The sequence below is a fragment of the Contarinia nasturtii genome, unplaced genomic scaffold (genome assembly GCF_009176525.2).
Source record: "Contarinia nasturtii isolate CC-2019 unplaced genomic scaffold, AAFC_CNas_1.1 Cnas_scaffold_1240, whole genome shotgun sequence".
Lineage (NCBI taxonomy): Eukaryota > Metazoa > Arthropoda > Insecta > Diptera > Cecidomyiidae > Contarinia > Contarinia nasturtii.
The window spans coordinates 3,694,288-3,718,375 of record NW_022198581.1 but is presented as its reverse complement, the minus strand read 5'-3'; the positions used below and the strand labels follow the sequence as shown (position 1 = coordinate 3,718,375).

At 31.5% G+C, this 24,088-nt stretch overlaps 2 protein-coding genes across 9 annotated transcripts in view; both read left to right on the top strand.

Moving 5' to 3' along the window:
• The window catches only part of LOC116345415 (sodium/potassium-transporting ATPase subunit alpha), a 36,411-nt gene extending 18,059 nt beyond the window's left edge, over positions 1 to 18,352 (top strand). For 4 of the 8 annotated variants that reach the window (XM_031774737.1, XM_031774741.1, XM_031774740.1 and 1 more), the window contains 7 exons: positions 21 to 206; positions 313 to 1,908; positions 2,009 to 2,224; positions 10,105 to 10,199; positions 13,759 to 13,933; positions 14,168 to 14,400; positions 14,538 to 18,352. In XM_031774737.1, coding sequence (XP_031630597.1) covers positions 21 to 206; positions 313 to 1,908; positions 2,009 to 2,224; positions 10,105 to 10,199; positions 13,759 to 13,933; positions 14,168 to 14,400; positions 14,538 to 14,658 — 2,622 coding nt within the window. In that variant the 3' untranslated portion in view covers positions 14,659 to 18,352. Of the gene's footprint in view, positions 1 to 20; positions 207 to 312; positions 1,909 to 2,008; positions 2,225 to 2,723; positions 2,819 to 4,030; positions 4,126 to 6,724; positions 6,824 to 10,104; positions 10,200 to 13,758; positions 13,934 to 14,167; positions 14,401 to 14,537 lie in introns of those variants that run through there. The other 4 variants (XM_031774738.1, XM_031774735.1, XM_031774739.1 and 1 more) reach the window with 4 other exon arrangements.
• Positions 18,353 to 20,161: 1,809 nt separating this feature from the next.
• LOC116344972 (sodium/calcium exchanger 3-like) lies at positions 20,162 to 22,950 on the top strand. The gene is made up of 2 exons (XM_031773864.1): positions 20,162 to 21,582; positions 21,716 to 22,950. The coding sequence occupies exons 1-2, from the start codon at positions 20,907 to 20,909 to the stop codon at positions 22,948 to 22,950; spliced, it is 1,911 nt and encodes a 636-aa protein (XP_031629724.1). The 5' UTR covers positions 20,162 to 20,906.
• The last annotated feature ends 1,138 nt before the right edge of the window (positions 22,951 to 24,088 follow it).

Sequence of the window (24,088 nt, the reverse complement as noted above, 5' to 3'; positions counted from 1 at the left end):
TCAACGTCTTTAATTTATAGGAATCAAAAAGTTCAAAGATTATGGAATCGTTTAAAAACATGGTACCGCAATTCGCAACAGTCATTCGTGAAGGTGAAAAGCTTACATTGCGTGCTGAAGATTTGGTATTGGGTGATGTTGTTGAAGTGAAATTCGGTGACAGAATACCGGCCGATATTCGAATTATTGAAGCCAGAAACTTTAAGGTGAGTGAAAGTGACGACAATAAATGAATGACTGAATGTGTCATGACATTTTATGACATTTGTAATGATATTAATGAATTTGTTTTTGTCGTACAATTAAATTCAGGTTGACAATTCATCACTGACTGGCGAATCGGAGCCACAGTCACGTAGCTCTGAATTCACTCACGACAATCCATTGGAAACGAAAAATCTTGCATTCTTTTCAACAAATGCGGTTGAAGGTACTGCCAAAGGTGTTGTAATCAGTTGCGGTGATCACACTGTAATGGGTCGTATTGCTGGTTTGGCATCCGGTTTGGACACAGGCGAAACGCCAATTGCTAAAGAAATCCATCATTTCATTCATTTGATTACCGGTGTAGCTGTCTTCTTGGGTGTTACATTCTTCGTCATTGCATTCATCTTAGGTTATCATTGGTTAGATGCTGTCATTTTCTTGATTGGTATCATTGTTGCAAACGTGCCCGAAGGTCTATTGGCCACCGTAACGGTGTGCTTGACATTGACAGCCAAACGTATGGCATCAAAGAATTGTTTGGTTAAGAATTTAGAAGCTGTGGAAACATTGGGCTCAACATCAACCATTTGCTCAGATAAAACCGGTACATTAACACAAAATCGTATGACCGTTGCGCATATGTGGTTCGATAATCAAATCATTGAAGCCGATACCACTGAAGATCAATCAGGTGTTCAATATGATCGCACAAGTCCTGGATTCAAAGCATTGTCACGCATCGCAACATTGTGTAATCGTGCCGAATTCAAAGGTGGCCAAGAGGGTGTACCAATATTGAAGAAAGAAGTTAGCGGTGATGCATCAGAAGCAGCTTTACTTAAATGTATGGAACTTGCTTTGGGCGATGTCATGTCCATTCGTAAAAAGAATAAGAAAATTGCCGAAATTCCATTCAATTCAACGAACAAATATCAAGTATCAATCCATGAAACTGAAGAAGCGGGCGATCCACGCTATTTGCTTGTAATGAAGGGAGCACCCGAACGAATTTTGGAACGATGCGGCAGCATTTTCATCAATGGCAAAGAAAAAGTATTAGACGAAGAAATGAAAGAAGCATTCAACAATGCATATTTGGAATTGGGTGGTCTTGGCGAACGTGTACTTGGATTTTGCGATACATTACTTCCATCCGATAAATATCCAAATGGCTTTAAATTCAATACGGACGAACCAAATTTCCCACTCGATAATTTACGTTTTGTTGGTTTAATGTCAATGATTGATCCACCGCGTGCCGCTGTACCAGATGCTGTCGCCAAATGTCGTTCGGCCGGTATTAAAGTCATTATGGTTACTGGTGATCATCCAATTACAGCTAAAGCCATTGCCAAATCGGTCGGCATCATTTCGGAAGGCAACGAAACCGTTGAAGATATTGCACAACGTCTAAACATCCCTGTATCAGAAGTTAATCCACGTGAAGCCAAAGCGGCCGTCGTTCATGGTGCTGAATTGCGTGACGTTTCAACCGAACAACTTGATGAAATTCTTCGTTATCACACTGAAATTGTATTCGCTCGTACATCGCCACAACAGAAATTGATCATTGTCGAAGGTTGTCAACGAATGGGCGCCATTGTCGCTGTAACTGGTGACGGTGTCAACGATTCACCTGCTTTGAAAAAGGCCGATATTGGTGTTGCTATGGGTATTGCTGGTTCAGATGTATCAAAACAAGTAACTACCGACAATTTTAATTATACATAATTCATCGCTCAGAACATACACATTTATACAGCTATCTAACTCGATGTTTTTTTATTGTAAAATCTTTTAGGCTGCTGACATGATCTTGTTGGATGATAATTTCGCATCAATCGTTACTGGTGTTGAAGAAGGTCGTTTGATTTTCGACAATTTGAAAAAATCAATTGCCTACACTCTGACATCAAACATTCCGGAAATCTCACCATTCTTGGCATTCATTTTACTTGATATTCCATTGCCATTGGGTACGGTTACAATTTTGTGTATTGATTTAGGAACTGATATGGTAAGTGAATCATGCATTTTTTCTATTTTATCAATTTTAAATCCTGTTTCATTGTGAGAACAAACCAAAAACAAACACAAACAATGCTAACCAAAAAAAACAAGCATTTATCGTATTATGAAAAGAAATCTACTGCAGAATTTATTCAAAGTTGCAAAGAAAAAAAAATTATGAGAAAAATTAAGCTTTAGATCTAAATTCGACTGATAATTGTAAGTGTACAACAAAAGAATAACAATTGACATTCCAATCCGTCCAAAAATTATATACAGGGTATAAATACAGTATTATATTAGGCTTAATTAGATCAGACCAAAAACAAAACAATCAAGATTTTACCCAAAGTAGCATATTTTATATAATAATTCAGTTTCAAATTTAGCTTGAACATTTTAAAACATTATACACTTATACAAAGAAAAGAACTTTATTTCACATAAATATTCTATTCAAAATAAAACAAACACTCACACTCACGTTCCTGGCCGGATTTATTTAGGTACCAGCCATTTCACTTGCATACGAAGGATCAGAATCCGATATAATGAAAAGACGTCCTAGAAATCCATACTCAGATAACCTCGTCAACTCGAGGTAAAACGCACATTTAAAAGCGTTTGCGAACATTTTTTTTTGCCAAAAAAGTACCCGAAATATTTTTTTAACAAAATAAAAAACCTATGAACTATATAGAGCTCGGTTTCAAGATGGAACATGCACGTACAAATCAAGATCAAGAAAAATGACACGGACCTTTATTCATGATTCGGCAAATTCGATTTCCAAAAAGTGGTGAAAAAACCAAACCAAAAAGAAAGAAAGAAACACTAACGAAAAATTGCCCAACATGTTCCACTGCGAAACATTTTGTACCTTGTATTATTTGAGAAACCAAATGTTTTATCAGTTTAATTTCTATTCATATTATTTTCCTTTCTCCAGTATATTGAGATGCTTATGCGTGCATAGAAATTCTAATTTCTTTTATGATATTTTAGATTTATATCGAATTTGATATGACGATTTCCTTTCGAAATTAAATACAAACCGTATACATAATTTCCTTTGCTAGAGCTCTCTTTCTCTCTATATATAATATCTCTATTTTATTTCAAAAAAAAAAAATTGTAATGCAATGACTTTTTCTATTTCTTCTCGCTCTTAAATTGTTTCTGTTTATTCATTTTGAATATGAAGAATAAGAAGAAGAAGAAGTTAAACAAAATTTGTTTGTCCTATGATAATATAGTTAAAAAATATCTTGTACAATGTAATAATGGCATCCATCCGTAAAGTTTTTACATAGACAACTTTGTATCGCACTCTCAATAAGAATATTCTTCGTATATTCCAATTCACACAACAAAAATATACCCAAACTCTATTCTTTTAACTTGCTCGAAAAGTCATTTCGAAGTTTCTATTGAATTCTATCAATTGACATTTTGTAGACAAAACCAAATTCTATCTTCCGACCGATATTTTTTAATCTATTTTATATATATGAAACATCACTCACATCAATAACAACAAAAATAATAAATAACAATTGAATACATGCATTACACATGTAATGAAGTATAATCAACGAAAACATGTTTTTTCGGCGAAGGCAAAAAAATAAAACACGAAAAAAAGCGTTAGATGAAATTATGCCAGAAATATATAATAAGATTTACCAACTTTTTGTTGTACAATATTTTTTAAGGACTTTGTTTTTAGATTGGTTTCACTCTTTTTTTTAAAACTTTATTTTTATTTTTCAAACCAAAAAAAAAACCACCTCAATCAAACACAATTACTTAGGTACCGGCTATATCCTTGGCTTATGAACAAGCTGAATCAGATATTATGAAACGTCAACCACGAAATCCATACAGCGATAAATTAGTCAATTCCAGGTGCCACTTATACTTTTATTTCTCTCTTATTATTTGTTTTTTTTTTATAAATATTTTTTGTTCGTTATTCATTCCCGACTTACGAATAACACACAATTAAAATCCAACATATTTATTTAGTTGATACTTGAAAAAATTGGTTTGGTGTTCACACACTCTTGGTTTTCTGCAATCAAACATAAAAAAAATACACACACTAAAACGTTAATGGGTTTGTTAATTGCATTTGTCGTTATTATTTTAGTCACACATTTTAATAAATAAAACGGTTTGGTTATTTTGTTTATCCTCAAAAGGGCTGTAAATTAATCATTTGAACAATAATAAGAAATTGCCATTGGATTAAATAAAATTGTTGGTAAAAAAATGAAGAGCATATTTGAAGAAAATATACACAAAAAATGCACAATTTCGAGAGAAGTATTCAAGATTGTTTTTTTAGAAATCTGTGTCACTTGTTGTTGTTATGCTCGATAATTTTTTATCAATTTTTTTTTTCTACTGTTACTAATACATATTATTCGTAATTTAATTTCATGTGTAACATTTATTAAAAAACAAAACATTTAACCGACCATTTTTTACTTACTTACTTACACATAAAAACAATAATAACCATACAAAAAACACCCAAATGACCATAAAATATATATATTTTATATATGCGAGAGATACTCAATTTTTCGTTGCACGAAAAAAAAACCAATGATAACTATAATTTTGTGATTTTACTATCACTGTTTTTATCTTTTGTCAACAAATGACTGTGCTTTGTGTCATAAAAATGTGTATGTGTGTATGTACCCGTCACGACATCGACATTATGATGTTGTTATATAACTTTATTTAGTGTGCCAAAATGTGTTCAGCGCGCAAACACACACACACAATATACACATATAGATGAAATAGACACAAGCACTTGATTGATTTTCAAAATGAACAATCGTGTGCAAAATAAACATTTATTCAATGTTTGACCACAAAATACGAATGTTATATTTTTGTTAGTTTAGAACAAAAAAAAACATATACTAAGTTAATGTATGCAAAAGAAATTGTCGAAATGACGGCAATAGTGAATTGAATGGTATTGTAAATGTTCCAGTGTTTATTGTAACAGCAATTCAAACATTTATTTGTTGGAATTACATCTCAGGGAATTTGAACCAGAAAAATACATTTAGGGTTTAGATAATTTTGAAAACATATGTGATAGGTAATTAGACATCTGAATTGATTTTTCGCTATTTCGATCCGAATAGGCATTCAATACATTCAGACTGATTTAATTTTTGTTACATAAATTCTCTTCAGTTTCAACCCCCTCACATTTTATTCATTGTATTTTCGTTTTTATTATTTTCGTTTGTGGATGTGTCGCATAGTTTTCTTTTTTTTTTTTAAATCAAATTTTCATTCAAATTCATACTATGTTCAGGACACACAACAATAATGAGTCCGAAAAAAACGAATCAGTTTATTTATCGAAAAATTTAAATTTCGGTTTATTCTGTAATCAAACATTTCATTACATATCCATTCATCATTGTTCATTCATCCAATAAAAACATCAAACAATCAAATATATTCATCATATGTCATGTGCAGGGACACTTTTTTTAGCATTTTGTTTGTTTCTTGAGTTGTTGATTTTTAGTGGTTTCCTTATCGTTTTCTATTCATAAATATATAATTTGGTTTTTTTCTTTTAATGCGCGATGCAAACATGTTTGTGTCAGTTTCCAGTTTTGAACGTTTTGTGCAAAATTGAACACTGCTATTGTATTGTGAGATTCATAAAAACTCCGTGTTCTACTTTTTATGTATCCGATTAGGCAAAATTCGCATTGTATATTCGTATATATGTTTTTGTTGAGCGAAAGAGTGAATGAAAATCCATTTCGCAAACTGACAACTTTTCGCATCATGAGCTAATTTTTTTATTCCATTTTCTTAGCTCATTTTCCCCTGGTATTAATCGATTCGATGCATCGGATGACCACATTTTTTGGAAAGGAAAATGTGCCGTTTTTATACACTTCCGATAAATTGCGAATGGGATAATTCATTTTGAGAAAGTTTTTGATTACGAAGTCACTCATCGAACCAATATATCTTTTATATTCAAACTTGATGACTCCGTTCTCGCTCTTCTCATCACACACACACACTCGCTTAAAAAGTAGTACACAAAGTATTTTTTATGATATTTCAAGAATGCATAAATTCCAAAGTGAAGACGAATGCATCTTAAGTTTCAAACAAGTTTATAAATGTCAATTTTTTGGTTATTATTTCGTTGATTTCATCGATATAAACTGAAAATGAATGGTTTTTTCCAACTTCAATCAAGGTTTTCTTGATCGCACATTTGATGTAACAAAACAATGAAAGAAAACACGCAAAAATAATGGGAAAAAATGGTTACTTCTCAAATAAAAAATGGGTTAGGCCATTCAGAAACAGAATTTTGATAAATGAAAACAAAAAAAAACGTAACAGCGTTTTTCCTACACAGCCAACAATAACCAAAAACAAAAACAAAACGAAGGTTACTAAAATGCAGTCATATGTACTATGCATTTTCAATAAATAGGTTCCAGCCATTTCGTTAGCTTATGAGACAGCTGAATCAGATATTATGAAGCGCCGACCACGGGATCCTATCAATGACAAGCTGGTTAATCAAAGGTAAACCATTATGGTATCTTCATTGCGTCCAATTTGCATATGAAATAAAAAAAAAATAAAAAATATTAAAATGAATTGCAATGCGAGTGGAGAAATATTGTCGAAAAAACCAGTTCTATTACAAACTATATAAGCATAAAACAAAATATTTATTCTTCATATTTGATCTCTTACTTATCAGTTTTACTTTGTGTCAACATACTATTGTTATAGTTTCACTTTTTAATTTTATTCTATTCATTATGATAACAACCGTCAATCGGTTAATTTGATGAACTTTCATTGTATTTTTTTTTCGTCTTATATATTCTTTCTATTCCGCATTTGATTTTATTTTACCTTTTTTCGTAATTCTTCAACGTTATCATATTTGATCTCATTTACGAAATATTCAAATATCAAATAAGTCCACACCAAATCAATCTCTACTTTATTTTTCTTCTTTTTTTAAAAAAAAATACTAATTTTATAATTGTGTGTGTATGTGTGTGTCTGTTGTTTACTTCTTCCATTAATACGTAATGAACATATTATATATTACCCATTTGCTTATACTGTTCGATCAATGTTAAAAACATATTATCTATATTCCTTCCATCTCGTGCAATTTTTTTCTTTCGTTTGGTTTTATTTTGAATGAATCTTTTAACTAGCCAGATAAATTCGCCAATACGATTTCTTGTTTCTTTTCGGTTCGTCTTCTTCGTCATCATCTTCTTCTGATTATTCTTTTTGATTAAAAATACTGTTTCGACGATTCACTTCACTTTTGCTTTCATTAAAATTGTTTTAGTTTTCAGGATTTGCTTAATTTTTTTCTCTATTCAGTTTGAAAATAGTCTTGAGACAAATGCCACGACTCTTATTTTAAATCATATTATTTTTTCTTGTATTTTTGAAATGTAACGGTTTTGATGCATTTTGAATCCAATGCAAGGCCATTCCATCTCTTTTTTATAACATAATGTCATTTCGTTGCCAATCAAATCCAGTAATGCTAGTCAACATTCCATTGGTTTTTTTTATTAGTAAACGTTGTTTACCATTAAGTTTTATATTCAAGTAGTTCTCAAAACATTAAGCTAGTCGAGTGTCGAAAACAATACAAATTCTCTGTTTACTTGGTTTTCTACCTACACCTTTTAGCTTTTTATCTTAAAAGTAAAATATGTTTGAGCGCACATTACTCCATTCACTCGATTGGATTATAATACCCCTTCGTAAGAAAAAATAAGTTGTACATATTAAAAGCACACGAGTGAAACATATTTTTCGTCTCCACGCTAAAAAATGTAATTTTCCAAAAACTGACTTTTCAGTTCGAACGTGTTTTCTTTTTTTTTAGATAGAAAAAAACCTGTGCGTGAGTTTTTTTTCTCGTCAAATCAACATATAACAGCATTTTTCCCTGTTTATTTCGGTGTGTGCCAGCTTTCTTACTTTACCAAATAATTTCAACAATGTATTTCCTCGTGTATAACTGTTTGCAACCCCAAAAGTTTTCTTCTGTCAAACAAAATGGCAGACAACATTTTAGTAACATATCACTTAGTGGCAACATAAACGTCAATATAAAAGATAATACATGGAATGGAGTGAATATCACATAGATTTCGTGTTCATAACTATATTGTTTTTATTTTCTTGATAAGTATGCTCTCGTTTTGGTTTTTTATCAAATCAAACATGAATAACTTTTGCGTGAAAAATCCACTACACTTCGTTTTTTTGTTGTTTTCGGAAACAATTAGTTGAAAGTGAGATGACTACACCAGCAATTAGTAATTCTGCGTACTATTTATTTATCCCAAAAATGTTTACCAAATCAAGCAAATTTATCGATTTCCATTTTGATATTGAAGTCATTGAAATATGTTTTGTATATGTGTTATATGTTAGCATAAATTAAAATTTTCATTTTGTTTTTTCGTTTATCTTAATTGAAGCATGGGTAAATAGACAGCGCTGGCTCTAGTGCTCAACAACAAACAATTTTGTGTCTGGGTTATTCATCTTTGATTTTCTATTATTATTATTTTTAGTCGAATCAATCTCGAAATTGAAAAACAAAAAATTGAAGCAAAAACAAATGAAAACAAATTGACATCATCAAAACTACATTTTATTTCATAACAAATTTCATCCATCAACCATCATCACCATTCATTCATTTTCCATACGCTTTTCAATTTGAACTTTTTCGATTTGTTTGTTCGACTTCATTTTGAATTATGTCCAAAGTGTACAAAAAATTTATTTTCGAAATATTTTGATTGCCTTTTATTTTGAGACATCTTGTTTTATTTTTATCTTTTAAATTTTATCTTTCCATACCATAATTTTTCTTTTTCTTTTCAAACAAATTTTTTCGTTATAAAATACACAAAAAGCAAACATACACTACTCAATATTAAACACACGACACATAATTTTTACACGTGAAAAAGAAAATTCTCAAATCAAATGCAAAAACTGCCGATATTGTTCAAAAAAGAAAATGAAAAACATGGCACACGACTCGCATAGGATATCTATATATGCGTGTGAATACGTTGGCAATACGAATCGATTTATAGCGAATATGATCAACTGCGCTATTTGCTTTTATTTACTTCTTGCATACTCAGCTTAATACTTAATATACAGTTTGATAATCGTATAAATTTGATGCTAGAATTTGTTTTGTAAACTATATTTTTTCAGGTAGGCTAACTGATATAGCAAATTAGTAAATGCCTCCTAATTGTATAAATTTGGGTGGGCGCTTTTAATTATTGTTTCATGTAATAAAAAAAAACACATATACGGAACGGTATTGAATTTGTGTTTTACAACAAGAGCTAGGAGTCGAAAATATATTGAAAAGGAAATCAAACCAAACACTTTGAATAAATTGATAAATCGCCCGATACAGAACGATCGATGTGCGATTTCAAAAACTTATAGAAAATCGCATTTAGCTTGGAATGCAAACTGAGCAGATAATAAAATATGAATGAATAAAAAAAAACAAAAAAAAAACAAAACGGAAATTTTGTGAAAATCCTACTCTTCGTTCGATTGGAAACGAAGATAACAATCTAGAGAAACAAAGGCTCAAACAAATTTCCAATTTTAATAAGCTTTTAATATTTTATATTGTTTAATCAATGATGATTGTACTTTATAATTATAAAATTTACTAAATGACAAAAACAAAATACAGAATTCCAAACAAACAAATTTTTTGTCAAAAACACAAAAAAAAATCTGTAAAAATAAACCAAAATCACTTTGACTATCAAGGTGCCGGCAATTTCGCTAGCCTACGAGGCTCCCGAGAGTGACATTATGAAACGGCAACCCAGAGATCCATACCGCGACAACTTGGTCAATCGCAGGTCAGAAGAATGAAACAAACAAACCAAAAAAAAAAAAAATTAAGTGGCCTGATGGTAGTTGTTATAATATGAACATCAATATACAATTAAGAAATTCAATATAAAAAAAACTATAGAAAATGTATTCTAAATCTCAATTTTTTCTTAAATAATATCATGCTCATCTAAAGAGAAAACAAAAATGGACAAAATTGAGTGCATTCCGCACTCACAAAAGAAATCTATACGAAATCATTTTCTATGGTTGAATACTTATTTATTAAAAATCACCCAATAGTCCTAAATGATTGTCCTGATTTCGATATGATTTACGTTAAAATTCGTTTGATTTTATTGATTTTCCACCCCAATCCACAAACAATTCGGCCTGATTCTGAGTTTTATCAAAAAAAAATTTATACCATTTTCAAATTATATTCAAGTTCAATTCCGTTTTGGTTTTTGGTTTAAAAACAAATTCGACACAAAATCAAAAAAAAATTGTATGTTTCCTTTGTTTATTTGTGTATATGAAAAAAGATGTGTATTCCATTTCCGTTTAGATCTGTTTCACTTTGATCAGCAGTTTTAAACGAATATTATTGTCACATTTCTGTTTGCAATCATCTTTTGAGACATTTTATTGGATATATTGAAGCACATCGAATGTCAAAACAAAATCATATTATTGTACAGTGGTTTGTTCTTTCAACATATTTGTGTATGTTTTTATTCAAAATTTATAAATAATTTCTTTCTGATTTATTCAAAATGTCCTCTTTGATCAATATCAATGGAACTAAGTATGTTCCAAAGAGCCCAATTCTTTTATATTTTTCAAACATTCATAGCTCTACCAGCTTAAAATTCTCGAAAATTCGTTTTTTGTGATAAAAGTGTTTCCAATCTGCTACAGTGTAGAATCAAAGTTAATTTACGTGCACGCATTGAATGTGCCTTATGATCAACAAGAAAGAAATTCATTCTGGCTGAAGTAGTCAGCAATTTCAATTGAAATTCCTCCCAAAAATTCAACCACACTGCAAAACAAACACATCAAAATGATTGCATTCGAAATATGAAGATATACTACTACTCTTTTCTTAAATCAGATCGACAAGTTATTTTCCAAATTGGCAAATTCAAAACAAGAAAAAAAAACTGATTATTGATTTTATTTTATTTATTCAAAGTTTTTCGGTTTGGGTTTGTTCGTTCTTCTTTATTTAAGATTTTGGTTGTATTTTGACTTATTCAGTTTTCATGAAAATGGGCGGACTAGCAGAAATACATATACTTCACATATATATATATACATGTGCCGTTTCCAAAACAAATATTAACCAATGTTATATAATATATATATTTATATATCTATTGCAACAAATATACTAAAAAAAAAGTTGTCGCAAGTAATTTAAACAAAACAAAAATGAACAAAATATATTACAAGAAACAGTAAAGTAAAATGCATTCTTCTCTTAGCTTCTATTTCGTTTTATATTTTCGAAAACAAAAAATTGAATCAAACAAACAAAAAAAAAACTGCTTATAAATCCACAAATTATCGGCAAACGCAGCAATTTACGTAATACTGCCCTTTCCCCCACTCCGACATTTTCTATAAAATTTTTGTATTTTTATTGCAAACCAAAGCCATCAAATAGATTTTTCCCGTACTTTCCGTAAAAATATCAAGATATTATCTATTGTTTGCCAAACACCAGACCATATCACATGTAGGTGAATGAAAGCAACAATTTACCCAAAAACAAAAAAATTGTACACCGATAAATTCAACCAGCAAAAAAAAAATGAAAAGAAAATTACTCAGTAGCACTCAAAATCATACTGGCCCAACTAATCAGACAAACAAAAATTCAATACTTTGCCCTATGTTTCTCTTATCCGTAGCAAAAAATAAAAATAAAATTATTTTTCTTTCTCTCTGTCTTTCTCCACCAACTGATATTATATGTAAATGTGTTTTTCCACCATCAATTTTCTTTTCAAACTTCTATATTTTTCCAAAGCTTTATCTCTTGGCTCGACTATGTTCGAGTGCTCATTTGTTTTTGATAATAAATAGACAGTTACAACCACTAACTTTTTGATTCACAAATATAGAGCCTATATGCCTATTGTATAGAATCTATTTCTGCTAGTCCATCTTTTATATAAGATTCTCTATATATTTTCATTTTTAAAAGTCTGGGTTTTATTCTTATTTTTTATTTTCGTTTAGACCTTCTCTATGTTTTGTACTTTATTTATGTGCAAGCATATCTAGATGTTAATCTGTTAAAACTCTAAAAAAATAATATCCCCTCAATCACAAACCCAATTTTTTTAGCCTTGATTTTAGTTTTTTTTAGAGAATTAGTTGAGTCGTTGGATCGTTTTATCAACATTGAAAACCCCTAAAAAAAGACATGATAAAAACGTATCGTATTGCATAGATTATCGTAGATAGAATGTGGTAGCAAACCCTCAACATATCCATGTGCAATTTAATGGAGTATGAAAATATTGAAAGAATTGCTTTTTCACTCCCCTCTTTGTTCCCATAAAATAAAGTGAATAAATTGTATTGCTTGGATAGAGGTTATCTTAGATATTCGCATGTTGTTCTAAATGTTGAAGTAAAATGGTTGGAAAATTGTAGATGTTTAGCTATTATCGATGTTGTATGTGTGTATCCAATCAATGTGAATTCGTTTCAACATTGTAGTTACATGTTTTACAGTTATGCGAGGTGTTAGCAAGCGTGAATGTGAACGAGAAAACCGATCGAATGTCGATAAAATCGAATAAAGTGTGATTTTTTTTAATACTGTTTTTGCACGATTTGTCAAGTGTTTGCTTATGGAGATGTAAAAGACTTGACATTTATTTGAGTTCTTATTATTTCATTCAATCCATTGACACTGGTCGTTTGACCATTGACGTTAACGCTATAAACTGTTTGATAAATAACAAACATTTTACACAAAACACTTATTTTTGTATCGAATAAAGAAAATGAAGCAACAAACACGGACGATATGACGATACATCATTTGAATCTATTTCTCTCTTTGATATCGGCTATTGCCGCATTAACTGTTTTCTCGTCACGACATTCTTATTGTTCTGATGTGTTTAATTTCTTATTATTTTTAATAATAAACATTATGTGAGTATATATTTAACAAAAGCTTTCAAGCAAATGGTATTTACAATTGTGTGCATTTAGTGCTTGCGCTTTACCAATAAAACTGCATGACACCCACTTACACTGCTGCATTTATTTAGCTGGCAAATAATCTTGTATACAGCCACAATAATAATAATAACCACAATTTTTAATGCATGTTTTGACAAAACTAATGTAATATATATATAAATCTAAACTAAAACAATAATTATCTCCTTTTATTTGAAATTTTATTTTTTTAACAAAAAAAAAAAAAACAATTTTTAGAATTTATTTCGAGTAGCATTTGATAAAATGAAGAATTTACAGAGACTAATGAATTTTTGTTTTTCCTTTATATTTTTTTTTCTTTTTCGTTTCGATTGTGCCATTGTTGTTCAACAGATTGATTTCGATGGCTTACGGTCAAATTGGTATGATTCAAGCAGCTGCCGGATTCTTCGTCTACTTCGTAATCATGGCTGAAAATGGATTTTTGCCCGGAAAACTTTTCGGCATTCGAGAATCCTGGGACTCAAAGGCTGTCAACGATTTGGCTGATTCATATGGCCAAGAATGGGTAATTTTCTATTTAACATTAAAAAAAAAAAAAGTTCGGAGATTTGCATTGAATCATAAAATGGCGAATTCGATAGAGCATTTGACACATGAGTCGAATAAGCAGTCGGCATTTAGCTAAATAGTTGATATTTTCATCGTATAAATGTGGAAATGTGCTTAATAAATTGAAATTTAAGAATAACATATCTTATTAAATTTGTATGTGTTTACCAAAACATTTTATTTCTTTTAGACATACCGAGACCGAAAGACACTTGAGTTCACATGCCATACCGCCTTCTTCGTATCGATTGTGGTCGTACAATGGGCCGATTTGATCATTTGCAAAACACGACGAAACTCGATCGTTCATCAAGGAATGCGAAACTGGGCATTGAACTTTGGATTAGTGTTCGAAACAGCATTGGCTGCATTCCTGTCATATTGTCCGGGTATGGACAAAGGTCTTCGAATGTACCCGCTCAAGTGAGTGTCGGCCAAGAATAGTTTTTCTTTAGCTTCAAATCATTTTGATGATAGACATTTTTCAGCTTTTCAAACCAAATTTAATTGAAACTGATCGATTTATTCTATGTTCTCTCTCTCTCTCTTTCCTTACATAGATTTGTCTGGTGGCTACCGGCTATTCCATTCATGTTATCCATTTTCATTTATGACGAAATTCGTCGTTTTTACATTCGTCGCAAGCCAGGCGGTTGGTTAGAACAAGAAACATACTATTAAATACTTTTTTGAATTAAGTAAAAAAAAGGAAACACACACAAACACAACAACTAAATCGAGACAAAAAAAAATGCAAAAAAAAATTAAGAATAAAATGAATGAATTATTACATAATACAAGATGAATTCAGATAAAATGTGTTCGCAGGCAAGCATTAGTATCAAGCAAATTGTGACAGGAGATGATCATTTTCATTTTCATAGAACAAAACAAACAAAATATGGATACTATAAAAACATAGTGTTTAACGAAAATTCATGTTCGAGAGTGTGCAGGAAACAAAATGGGAAATAACAGCAGCAACAACAAAACAACAATTATCTGAGTACACCGACAAAAAAACAAACAAACACAAAGAATCTCCCACGACAACCATTTCAAGATAGGCATTAACTGGATAAACAAAACAAAATAAATAAAATTAAAAAAACTGACACTATAAGGAAAATTATATGATTAAACAGAAAATTAAAAAGAAAAAAAATGAAGAAGAAAATGAGCAAAAAAAAACATATGTAATGCGTTTGTATTTTCACTTATTTTCGGATTTTATATTTGTTTTTTAAAAAACACAAACACATGTAACTGTTCTTCACCATTTAAGAGGTAAAAACAAAACAAACATGAAATATAATGAGGTTGTTTGTCTCATTGCTTTAATTTATAGATTCTCAAATTAATTTATAAAATATATATATCTAAAGAACAAGAACAACAGCAAAATGAAAATAAACCAGGATGTAACATTTTCGATGCAAAATTTACCCGCTAATTGAACAGGTCAGACGACACAAAACATCGATGTCATTTATGTCTAAACGAAAGTAAATAACGTAAACAAAAGAAAATGAGCCCATTCTCATCTCCACATTGAGAACACACACATAAACAAATCAGTGAAATTAAATAAGATTTAAAGAAAGTAACAAAAAAAATATCGTTGAAATACCAACATAAAAAATTTATGTCTGTTTGTATTCTCCAAAGTATTCCCGTTGTATTATGTTGTAAATTTGGAACAAATTCTAGAGAAAACAAAAAAAAGTCAAATAAAAATTTATGATAATTCGTTGACTATTTAATAAATCAATTCAAATGATTAAGATTAAAGAGGTGACAAACTAAACAAAGAAAAAAAAAACAATGATGATATAAAACAAATGACGAAAAAGATAGATTTAAACGACAACAAGAACAAAAAAACTAATGTAATTTTAACCAAAAGTGTATTCATTCTTCTAGCTTTGAAAAATGTTAGCTCCCACAATGCGATCCCGCTTTTATCGACCAAACTGCAACAATTCAAGCACTAATTCGTTCCATTCCATAGTTTGGTACTTACAAATACATTTCGAGACTCTCGGCTTCATTTGTTGCTCTTTACTCTCTCGCTCTATGTTCTATAGTCTATATATATAAATATATATTGAAGTCGAGATTTGATCTTTTGAATTTTGTTTTGAAGTTCGAACCAATTCTCAATTCTAATTCGGCAGCCCAACACCAATTTCAATCATCTCCGCAGTTGTGTTCAATTCTGCATATGTGTTCATGTATTCAAATTTGGCTTTTCAATATATTTATGGAAAATGTCCAAATAAATCGACGAATAAATAAAACAACAGACGAACCACTTTCCATCGTTCGCATCCATTGGATTTGGAAAAAATGGCAAATACGACAATTAATAGAGAGAGTAAGTGAGAGAAACAGACTTGAATCTCTCTCTCGCTGTGTGGTTCGATTTTAGTGCGTGTTGCATACCGCTCAATCTTTGTGAAAGGTAACAATTTTCGGCAACTAGAATGGACGAACACGAATTTATTAATTAATTGATGAAGAAAATGAATAAATTTAATATTAAAAAAAAAAAAACAAAAAACAAGAAACAAACAAACATTTTGCCATATATTAAATATGCGTTCAAACAGAATGAAAACAAAAAATCACAATAAATCCAATCACTTTTTTTTTCTGTCTGCCCTCCCTCAAAGAACAACAAAGGAGCCGGCGAAAACGATTTAATCATTTTAACCCATTCTTGGAATGAAAAGATATGTAAACCTTTGTGCACTAAAGAAAACCAACATTATGATCAAATTCACGACATTCCCTCTTCAGACCACCACCTTTTCCCACAATAACAACAACAAAACAAAACACGAAAAGCATATTCGATCCCATTTGTTCCATTCGAAAAAGTGGAACATTTCAAAATACACACATACATATTGGAAGAAGAACGACAAATAAAAATTCATCCCAAAACGAGCTGCATATAGTTTTAATAAGCAAAAAACGAAACAAATAAAACAAAAAATGAATATAAATTGAGTGTGAAAAGGAATACATGTTGTTTGATCCACGAGCATATTTAAAACGTCCGTAATTTAAGCCAGTTTCTACAATTCACTGCAAATGAAGTACATTTTGAGTCACTTTTTTTTCCTAAACAAACTGAAAGTAAATAAGAACTACTAAAAACGACAAAAAAAATAATAAAATAAAATGATACAAAAAAAAATAATAACGCAAAATCCAAATGCTTTTCTTAAATGTACGCTTGTTTTTATTTTAGACGACGGCTTGACGGTGTGTGTAATATATATCGCATTACATACATGTTCCCTTCATTTCATTCGTTTATGAGAACATTCGTTTCAAACTATTGCGTTTCATTGTTCTCCGTTTTTTCTCGATTCAAATATTTTTTTTCTTTTGTTTGGTTTCAATTACCAAAACAACCTCCAACACAACTGAATCAACATGTTATAATGTCAATAGAAAGACAATATTGGCATTAGAAAAAATTCGAATAAGATCAATTGAATTAGATGAAAAAAGTGAAATGAGATCGAGTCGTCCGCGCCGCCGCTCGAGGTTAATGTTTGTGTTTATGAACAAATATGCCTAATTTAGGTGATCGTTCATCTGTTTCATGTCTTCAGTAAAATTTAAGCGCATTAAAAATTGTGACAATTCAAAAGAGAGAAAAAAAAACAACCACAAAATCATAAAATCAAACACAGAACCCAAAATGAGCAAAACAGAAATCAACATAAACAAGTTTAAAATCAGAAGAAAAAAAACTAATTTAAATTCAAACTTTTGCGAAACTAATAAAAGATGAAACATCTAAATTAAACAAATAAAAAACCAAATCACAAATTAAAATGACATTAAGTGGCTCTTGTGAAATGTGGTGCATCGTTGGCGGCGAGTTTTAATGACATGTTTCCACGTTATGTTTGGGACACTGTTTCGAATATGAATATAGATATAGAATGAAGTTATTTTCCATATGCTGTTTCCAGTGAGTGTTCTTAATTCACTGCAAAATTTGAATGAAAAAACCCTATGAGAATCACAACGGTAATAATTTTGACACAATGGAAACACCGTTAAAACTTGTATTTTCCATTGATCGATACACATTTCGCAAGAGTCTTAAAACAAAAATCAACAATTATTCAATAAACAGAAAGGTTCATTACCACACCAAAAAAAATAAATCAGTTGTATGTGTATTGAGAATAGTGTGTGAAAATAAAACTAAATCAGTATTTGAGCAAGAAAAAAAATAATTAAAAAAATGCAAAGCGTCTTTACTGCCTGATTATTTATTTCCCCAAAATACAAAAAACAACAGAGTAATTAAGAAGAACAACACAAAAAAATTACCAAAAAAAAAAAATGAGAAAGAATAGAAATACACACTTTTTTTAATTTTCAAAAAATATAAAAAAATAATAATAAAATGAATTACATTTATAGAAACAAAGCAACAAAAAAAAAACAAGGAATGAAGTAAAACAATAAATTGTTCTGTAAACTGTAAATCATAAGAGAAAAAAAATGTTACAAAATACGATTGCCTCTTTAAAGTTTAAGCTATTTAAATTGAAAAAGAAGTTACACAGTAAACAAAAGAAAAACCAAAACAAGGACAAAAAAATTAAATATGTAAAACGTATTTTAATAGCTTCAACAAAATGAAATAAAAAAACGACGAAGAGAGAAAAAAAAATTGAAAATGATACCCCCATACTGAAGAGACACTGGACAAAATATGGTAGAAAAGTCACCACCACAGAGTAAAACTAAACTAAAAAAACACCGCGATGAAGTTTAATAAACGATAAAAATGAGTAAAAGAAATACCAGCAAAAAAGGGAAAAATAGTCACATTTGAATGTTTAAACAACACACACACACAAACTCACTCACACATACACACACAGTGCAGTATTTAAAAAAAAACGTTGACCGAAATGGATTTTAAATTAAAATATTTAGAGGACAACAAGAAAAAATACAAATAATTACAATAATATATTCTATTAGTAAATAAACAAAATTAGCATCACCATTCATTTGAAATATGACAAAGCGTACTTTACTAGGCGCTATAAAGTAGTTCTCTATTAAACCAAAACAAAAATAAATAAATAAATAAACGTAAATTGGCTGGCTGTTTATTATTCCAGATGGGTTTTATTGCATTTTTTTTTTGTCGCCACAAACAACCTTCCCGACTAGACCCCCCAACTCATTTCTCACAAAATCTCTCAATCAACTCTGTGTCTTTGATTCTCGCTGTGTTTTTCGTTTGCTTTTCTGTTGGTCCCTGACCTGTACTCGATTTGCAGACTGACAGTGCGGAATCTGTTTCCGGCGGGGCCAAAACCTGGCATCATGTTGTGTTATTAGTAAACAAAACGTCGACAATGACAGCTGCGGCGACAGCAGCAGAAGAACGAGACAGCAAACGACACTAAACAACAACAAAACGAGAAAAAGAATCCCAGTCGAATTAGCCCATTCGGCATTAGCCACCTGGTGAGCACAAGCGATCTAAAATTGAATCACAAAAACCAAACACAATCCGTTCGTTTGTAACGGTGTGTTTTTTTCCTCTTTTCGAAAATAGTATATGCACATTTGACACCTTTGTTTTCGTGAATGTTGTCGCTTTTACATTTTTGCTTTCCCGTTGTTTTTCATTTCTTTTTCAATTCGAAATGAAAATCGTTAGACATAAGCGCGCGCGAGCACACACGCTCTTACTCTTGCGTTTTGTTCAGTGACATACTTGTTGAGCATAAGTTATTTTGTGTGCTATATATGCACGATCACATCGTGCATTAATCGTTCTATGTTGTATATTTTTCTTTTCTATTTTCTTATTCTTCTCGCTCACTTACATGTTATACACCAACATCAGCTACTATATTTTATTTCATGAAATTAAAAATAGACTCAATTTCGTCTGTCTCTATCGAATAGAGAAGCGATATGAATATTGGGCATTCATTCTCTGTTCTTCTGCTCGGTTTCTTTTTTATTTTTCTTCTTTAATTTAAATATGAGCGCGGCAATTTCACACTCTTTCTATAGGTTCTAGGGCCGCTCTGTGTTTTTTTGGCAAATGGCTCTCTGGCGTTCAACACTCGCTCGTTCGCTCACTTTTTAATAATCTAGGATGAGAGGATGAGTATAAATTTAGTCGGTGTCACAGTCAGTTCGATTTTTCTTCGTTTCTTTTGACGGAAGGCACTGGAAGCAAATTCCTTTTTTTTCGAATTCAAAAAGGTTTGCTGATTTATTGGTTCGGTTCTATCTTTGCGCCTGAACAAAAGAAAAATCATGTGTGGACATTTTGATCGTAATTGCATCTGATAGAGTTCCGGTATTGTGATTCGAAATGCTCGACAATTCTTCGATTTTCATCAGTGCATCATAAAGTTGAATTTGAATTAAGTGACAAATGTTTTAATCGAGTTGCAGCATAGAAATTTCAGAAGCATCAAAAATCATTATAAATAATTCGAAAAATATACACACAAAAATGCAAAGTGATGTCATACTAAATGTCGGCGACGCCGATCAATTTCTTAGTTTTCCATTTGGTTCAATTGAATTTAAAAAACCATTTTTGTGAGGAAAAATCATCCGAAATAGACGGTATTCTGTATATTTGAACACTTTGGTGACACGTTTTTAATTTGAAAACTAAGTTGAGAAGAAAAGAAAAATATAAGATTCGCAAACGATCGCATTAATTAATTTAATGCCTTCACATAAAAAACGTCAATTTGATTAAATAACCGGCTGAACGATAGAGAAGAAACAGAAAGAAAACGAAAACAAGGAAAAAGAAAGTAGTTTAGTGTCGCGATTTTTTTTGTGTGTGTGTGCCTGTGTGTGTGGATTGAGCGAGAGAAAAAAAACGAGGGAAGGCCATAAAAATGAAAGCGATAAAATTTATACTGTGGTTAATTTTATGCATCGTTCTTACCATTGCCGCAAACGATTTGAATACACCCAATGAGCAATTAAATAATCCTGACATGTCCACCGTATCACAAAATGTTGATGCATTGGATACAACAAATGGACACGATTATGATGGTACAACGGAAAATAGTGATGATGATGTTAATGTTGATGATAATGGCAGTGGGAAAACTGATGAAGTAACTGAAAATGTAACATCTTTATCGCCAGCATATGCTGATCTAAACGAAACACAAACAGAATTTCCAACCACAAAAAGCCGATACTCGTCGGGCAGTACGTGCAAAGATGGACTCATACTGCCAATGTGGCGGCCACAAGAAAATATAACCTCCGGCGATCGTTTTGCTCGTGGTTTAGTTTATTTCTTGGCAATGAGCTATTTATTTTTGGGCGTATCAATTGTTTCCGATAAATTTATGGCTGCCATTGAGAAGATTACAGCCATCGAAAAAGAAGTTAGTGTTCGAAAAGCAGATGGAACACAACAAAAAATTGTTGTTCGCGTATGGAATGAAACGGTGGCAAATTTAACGTTGATGGCTTTAGGCACAAGTGCACCGGAAATTTTGCTTTCGATTATTGAAATATTTACAAATAATTTTGAAGCCGGTGAACTAGGACCAGGTATGCATAAACATTTTTATTCAAATGTAACAATTACATTTTATTTGTACAAAGTTACAAGCTCTAGAAATTCCAGTTTTGGTAATTTTGTGATGTAAAATAAACGTGTCGCTTCTTTGGTTTTTAATTTCAGGGACGATTGTAGGCTCGGCTGCATTTAATCTCTTCTGCATAATTTCCTTATGTATTGTGGTAATTCCAAAGAATGAAGTGCGACGCATCAAACACTTACGCGTATTTTTCGTGACAGCAACATGGTCAATTTTTGCGTATATATGGTTGTATTTGATATTGGCGTTTTTCTCGCCGGGCGTAATTGCGATTTGGGAGGGTTTTATTACATTTTTGTGCTTTCCATTGATTGTTTACATGGCATACGTTGCTGATCGTCGAATGTTGGTCTATAAATACTTGAGCAAAGGTTATCGTATGAATGAGCGTGGTGTAATGGTACAAATGGAAACGATTGATCCATCGGCACCGATGCAACCGCAAAAAGAGCATCGATCCGATTCAGTGATTATGGACAATGGCATTGAATTGATGTCCGATGAATTTAAAGATTTGGAAAAATTACGATTGGAATATATAAAAATTTTACAAGATTTAAAACAAAAGTATCCACAATACAGTGCACGATCAACATTGGAAATGATGGCACAGGAAAAACTATTAAATTCAACACCAAAATCGCATGCATTTTATCGCGTTCAAGCTGGCCGAAAAATTCTTGGCGGCGGTAATATTGTTCGAAAAATCGCCGAAAAGACAACGAATGAAGTGAAAGCCGATCTAAACGAAGTAAATGTGATCGATGAGGATGACTTGACGCCAACCGTTTGCTTTCAACCAAATCACTATACATGCATGGAAAATTGTGGTAGTATTGACATTCGTGTGGTACGTTTGGGCGATTTTTCCGGTCACGTTAGCGTTGATTATCAAACACAAGATGGTTCAGCTGAGGCAGCCACCGATTATATTGCCCAAAGCGGTACCATAACATTTACACCGGGCATTTCGGAACGCTTTATAAATATTGAGATAATTGATGATGATATATTCGAAGAGGATGAATCATTCTTTATTCAATTAAGTAATCCAACGAATGGTGCCATACTTGGACAAAAAAGTCTTGCAACTGTTATGATTTTGGATGATGATCATGCTGGATTCTTTTCGTTTGCCGAACAAGAACATGAACTAATCGAAACGGTGGGCGTTTATGAGTTGAAAGTAGTTCGAGCGAGTGGAGCCCGAGGCTGTGTTGCTTTGCCATATTGGACAGAAGATGGAAGTGCAAAAGGGGGAAAAGATTACGAATCGCAAGCAAGTCGAATCATTTTCAATAACAATGAAACTGAGTAAGCTTTTTTCTTTTATTTTTCTATTTCTCTTCTATTTTACTAAGCTAGTATATATTTAGTTTAGATTCGGTGCACATTTCAATGTTAGTAATAATTTTTTGGTTTGGTGCGTCATTCGTTTCATTTCGTGCCACAACATTTTCTAGTTATAAGAGAGAAAGAGAGGAAGAGAGAAGGTGAGCTAAATAAAAGCTCATCAAATTCGGTTTTATGTGTTTTGCAATAAAGAGCGTACGTGGAATTTTCGGTTGTCGAAAAATTTAAGTTTGGATTTTGCCTTCGTAATCGATAAACTGAGCACTTTCAAAGTGCAGAACGCGCCGACAAAAATATATGTTTTATTGAATTAATAATAACAATAACAACAACAACACTGCTACGTCTACTACAATAATGCAAATGAAATTGTTTATGAATATATCAAGTTTAACATGCCTCAATCAATTATATTTCACAAACATCGAGCATATGCGTGGCGTGTTTGGATAACATAAGCTTCATAGTTCATTTTTTACGCTCTTGTTCCGTGTCTCGTTTGCAATATTTTTTCTTCTTTTCAATAAAAAAGCAAACGTTGAATATTTAATGCGTTCGACAGTTTGATTTTGGTGAATTGAGAATATTCAGCGGGAACGTACTTATTCTCTTTTTTTATTATTCCAATGATAGAACCGTGTGTTTAAGTTTGGCCCTAGAGAACACCGCAACAAATCGCTCGAGACCACGAATTTATGAAGAAGGAGGAAAAAAATGGCACGAGTCGCGCAATTCATTGTCCAAACCGTCATTTTTATTCCGTTTTGTTTTTATTTACGAGACACAGATTTCATTTCGTTTTTGATTTATGTGCCGATGCACACAACATCAGAAATGTGTATGCTTGTGATAAATTTTCTCTATTTTTTTTTTCGTTGCATCTGATATAGGATGACAGACGAACAACATCCCGTAATTAAGTCATTACTGACAAATTTATGTAATTAATGGTGTTGGACTGCATTGCCATATAACTTCCTAATAAAATCGCAATGTAAACCATTACAATGTTGTATGTAGGGAGGTGAGTTTTATACGCACAATGAAATTGCAATGAATATGTATTATGTATCTCTCTCTACATCATCTCTCACATTATTCTC

Coding starts and splice junctions, on each gene's coding strand:
- LOC116344972 (XM_031773864.1), top strand. CDS start 20,907: ATGAAAGCGATAAAATTTATACTGTGGTTAATTTTATGCATCGTTCTT. Junction 21,583..21,715: donor AGCCGGTGAACTAGGACCAG/GTATGCATAAAC, acceptor TTTTAATTTCAG/GGACGATTGTAGGCTCGGCT.